The sequence below is a fragment of the Cebus imitator genome, unplaced genomic scaffold, assembly GCF_001604975.1.
Source record: "Cebus imitator isolate Cc_AM_T3 unplaced genomic scaffold, Cebus_imitator-1.0 Scaffold150, whole genome shotgun sequence".
In the NCBI taxonomy this organism is placed as follows: domain Eukaryota; kingdom Metazoa; phylum Chordata; class Mammalia; order Primates; family Cebidae; genus Cebus; species Cebus imitator.
In genome coordinates, this window is record NW_016107465.1 from 3243261 (window position 1) to 3248362 (window position 5102).

Here is a 5102-nt window from a genome sequence, read left to right on the forward strand (position 1 = left end):
TTTTTTTGTTATTACAGAGCTTGAGATTTTTAACCACTATAGGTAATTTCTGGTTGGCAAATAAGATGGCTCTTTACAACCTGATAAGGAACAGAAGTATAGAGCTAGGAGGAGACTCTGTTGAAGATTCCAGAAAATCTATTCACATACCTCAAATCAAGAATAGATTTCAGTAAGGTGTAGATGTACAGTGTTTTTCAAATTTTTGTCAGTACATCAAGAAATACATGGTTACTCTCATTACAAAAGTATACATACAAAATTAAAATGCATATTGAGATATTTCCTCTTCTGTTCTTCATTTAAAAAAAAAAGAGGGAGAGAGAGAAAAAGCTGGGGTCAGACCTACTACATTGATTTTATGACCCACAAAGGGAATTGCCACCACCAATTTGTAAAACTTTGTAGTGTAGGTTCCAGTAAAGCAATTATAATAGAATTGTTGCCTCGTTCATACTTGGCCTGTGAATGCTTGGGAGATTTTCTTACTATGTTTTGTTATTTATTACTTTGTTTTATTTTTTGTACTGAAAGCACATCATTTCAAAAATGGATAGTGATAATCAAATTCTCTCTTATTAAGGCTGTTTACATCACTGGAAAAGAAGTTTTCAGCTTCAAAATGGTTTCTTACATGGATGCAACTGCTGGTTCTGCATACACAGATATGAATGTGGTTGACATTCAGGTTGATTTAATAGTTGGTTGCATTGAAGTAGTTTTTGTTACAAAATTTCTATATTCTATATTGGTGAGTATTAAATTATTTTTTATTTTATACTAGTTGGAAATTGCTATATGTCAAATATGGATGAAGTCTAATAAGAATTGCTTGCTTGAAATTTTTTCTGATTTTTGAAATAATTTTCTGGGCACCATTTATTATACATAATGACTGAAATGTGTAGTGTAGTTCCTTAATTATATAACATCATTTTGACATGGAAATATTCCAATTAATTGAAGTATATATTTCATATATTAACGTTAAATATATATGCATTAGATATCAAAAATATGTTCTATATTATTTAGAAACTTCATTTTATATGTCATTGGCTTAAGTCTTCGTTTTACCTGACTTGTAACTATAATTTAAAAATACCAAATATGTAATTGAAGTTTGTTGTGATCTCTCAAGTCATCGTTAAGAAAAGGTTATTTTAATTTTTTAGATACAAGGTCTTGCTCTGTCACCATGCTCGAGTTCAGTGGCATGATCATAGTTCATTATAACATTCAACTCCTGGATTCAAGTGATCCTCCTGCCCCAACCTCTCCTGAGTAGCTGAGACTACAGGCACATACCACTATGCACATACCACCAAGTTAATTTTTTTTTTTTTTCTTCAAGTTTTTATAGAGATGGAGTCTTGCTCTGTTGCCCAGGCTGGCCTTGAGCCCCTGGCCTCAAGTGGTCCTCCTGCTTCGGCCTCCCAAAGTGCTGTGATTACAGACATTATGCCCAGCCCAAGAAAATCATATTTTTGATTGCATTGTCATTCTGTGAATATCATTGACTTTAAGGAGTTAGATTTAACTCCTATATGACTTCGCCCTAAGGCATTTCGGTTCTTTTTTCTGCTTTTCTTGTTTTGTTTTGTTTTGTTTTTTTCCCTTGCCCTCAGCTGATATTTTTCTTGTGGGTCTCATACCTGTCTCCATGACATCACTATTCATTCTTTTAAAATGCTGTGTCTTTGTTTTAGTGTATTAAGTAGGTAATCAAATCTGAGGCTATAGTGGAATAAATAGGCCAAGTGTGGCAATTTACAAGCAAGGAAAGTATTCATGTGTTCACCTGAATGTATTTGGGAACGTGGGCCCCCCTTTTGTTATTTCAGAATTCTAGGTTAATTCCATATAACGTTGATGTTTGTGATCTTTTAAATTTAGGTTATCATGCAGTTTTTCTATAGCCATAAAATCATTTTGTACACAAAAATCTAAAGATAATCAAGTATTCCTTGTTTAATTTCTTCTCTTTTAAAAAATAAAAAAAAATTTTTTTTTTAGAGACAAGATCTCGCTAAATTGCCCAAACTGGTCTGGAAATACTGGCCTCATGTTATCCTCCCTCAGCCTCTTGAGTAGCTAATTTCTTTTTATATCCAAGAAAATCATGTCACTTGAGCCCTCTTGTACTTATACTTAGAAATTACTAAAATACTAGATTTTTTCTTTCAACATGAAAATTAAGTATGAGAGTATAAATCTAGGTAATTATATTTTATGTCATTGAAGTGTTTTTTCTGGAATTTGGAAATTGGAAAATTCTTTTGAAACTTCTTAAACATATTTTATTTATTTACCTTACAAACATAAATAAGCTCTCTGTCCACTGAGGTTGTATAGAGAAATAGTGTTGTTCAGACATTAGAGAAAGTGAGATAAGGGAAATAGATTTCTGTAAGACATTCCAGTGATCCCATTTAGCTTTGTTCTGAGGACTAGAGTTTTATTTTATCTGTGTCTTTGTGTTTCTCAGTTTTTGTGGCAGAAATATAGACAGTAAGACTTCGAACAAATAAATAATGCATGGTTGTGTTGGTTTTTTTTTTTTTAAATATAGACAGTAAGACTTTGAATAAATAAATAATGTTTGGTTGTGTTGTTGTTTTTATTTTTTTAATTGCGGTAAGGCCATAAATATCAATATATATTTAATGTCTTATTTATTAATAATAACTTTAAAAATATAATTCTGTTATCTTACAGGCTTTTATAGATAATTTTCAGGCAGCTAAACAAGCCTTGGCTGAGGCAACTGTTCAGGCAGCTGGAATGGCTGCTACTGGTGTAAAAGAACTGGCACAAAGGAGTTCCAGAATGGCACTGGATATTCACATCAAAGCCCCAGTTGTGGTCATCCCACAGTCTCCAGTTTCAGAAAATGTTTTTGTTGCTGATTTTGGACTAATTACAATGACAAATACCTTTCATATGATAACAGAGAGTCAGAGCTCTCCCCCACCTGTTATTGATTTGATAACAATAAAGCTGAGTGAAATGCGACTATACAGGTAAGCTTTTCACAAGTACGTTTGTGTGGAATGCAGTATTTTTCTTTTTATGTTAAAGACGTTGCTGTTTTGAGTATTCTGTTTACAGTGAGATTTGATTTTATTAATTATACGTAATTTTGTAATTCTCTCTTCCTTAAGTATATTTTGGCAACGTCAATTATAGTCTTCGCATTTTAAAAAACCTAGAAACTGTTTTGAAAATTTCTCCTTAGGTAATTAAGAAAACCATAAAATTTATTATCTGGCAAAATGTATTTGTGCTTTTTTTGTAGTTCATTATAAATTACATTGCTATGGAAGAAATGAGGAATTTCTAATGTAATATGTTTATTCACTTTGCAAATACAGTATCACCTTATCTTCTCTGTCAGTTGTGTGCTAGGGATCTGATGCTGTAATTTAAACAAACAGTAGCAAACCTATGTATTCATTAAGCATAGGGTTAGGAAGTAGGGGGATAAACAAATGTTCAAATATTTCCAGAGCTTTTATGCTATGTCCTCTGTGTTTCTGTGTTGTTTCTAATTGCCCATTCTGAATTTAATGCCCAATTTTCCAACTTGGATCCTTCTCTGTTCATACTTCTAAACTGCCCTCTTCCTTCTTTCTGTAATTTTTTTTGATCTCATTCTCTTGCTTGTCTCTTCACCTTATTTTTGTTTTGTTTTTTATTTAACTAACCCCCATTCTATCCTTCCAACCTCTAGTTTTGTCTTCTTTTGACCTAATTTCTAGAACCTTTCTAAAATGTGATCCCATTTTTATACACCAGCCCACTATATTTATTCAGCAGTACCTACCACAACAACCCAATGAGGTAGGCATTATTTATTAATCCCTTATAAAGATTGCTCACTATTGTATTTCTTATTAGTGCAATGCCTGGGATATATTTCTATACTTCTCTTAGCTTCCTACGAGACTGTTTGATCAGTTGAATATTTTTAAAGCAGCTTTATTGAGACATTGACACAGAATAAGTTGCATATCTTTAATGTTACACCATTTTATAAGTTTTGATATGCATACATTTCTGATAGTTTATGTACAATTGTGTTATTTCTTCCATAAGTATTAGGTAGAATTAACCAGTGAAGCCATCTGGTCACGGAGTTTACTCATGGGAGGTTTTTAAAAACAGTTTTCATTTCTTTAATACATTTGGGGCTATTCAAGTTATTTTCTCTTGCACAATCCTCCCTAATTTTTTAAAAGAATTTATCCATTTCATCTAAGTTGTAAAATTTAATGACATAAAGTTTTTCATAACGCTCCCTTATTTTCTAACATCTGTAATGATGTCTTTCTCTTTCACTGATTTCTGATACAATATTTATTCTTTCTGCTTACTTTAGGTTTAATTTTGCTCTTTTTCTAAGTTTCTTTAGGTGGTAGCTAAGATTATTGATTTGAAACATTTCTTCTTTTTTTTTTTTTTCTTTTTTTTTATTGGATTTTAGGTTTTGGGGTACATGTGAAGAACATGCAAGATTGTTGCATATGTACACACATGGCAACGTGATTTGCTGCCTTCCTCCCTTTAACTTATATCTGGCATTTTTCCCCATGTTATCTCTCCCCAACTCCCCACCCCTTGCTGTCCCTCCCCTATTTCCCCCCAACAGACCCCAGTGTGTGATGCTTTCCTCCCTGTGTCCATGTGTTCTCATTGTTGAACACCCGCCTATGAGTGAGAACATGGGGTGTTTGATTTTCTGTTCTTGTGTCAGTTTGCTGAGAATGATGGTTTCCAGGTTCATCCGTGTCCCTACAAAGGACACAAACTCATCGTTTTTTATGGCTGCACAATATTCCATGGTGTATATGTGCCACATTTTTCCTGTCCAGTCTATCATCGATACACATTTGGGTTGGTTCCAGGCCTTTGCTATTGTAAACAGTGCTGCAATGAACATTTGTGTGCATGTGTCCTTATAGTAGAACGATTTATAATCCTTTGGGTATATACCCAGTAATGGGATTGCTAGGTCAATTGGAATTTCTATTTCTAGGTCCTTGAGGAATCGCCACACTGTCTTCCACAATGGTTGAACTAATTTACACTCCCACCAACAG

General features: G+C 33.2%; 1 protein-coding gene across 3 annotated transcripts in view; it reads left to right on the plus strand.

The window, feature by feature from the left end:
- VPS13A (vacuolar protein sorting 13 homolog A) overlaps window positions 1-5102 on the plus strand; it is a 239033-nt gene that overhangs the window by 109042 nt on the left and 124889 nt on the right. For all 3 annotated transcript variants that reach the window (XM_017543278.2, XM_017543280.2, XM_017543281.2), the window contains exons 32-33: window positions 584-751; window positions 2719-3023. In XM_017543278.2, coding sequence (XP_017398767.1) covers window positions 584-751; window positions 2719-3023 — 473 coding nt within the window. The remainder of the gene's footprint in view (window positions 1-583; window positions 752-2718; window positions 3024-5102) is intronic.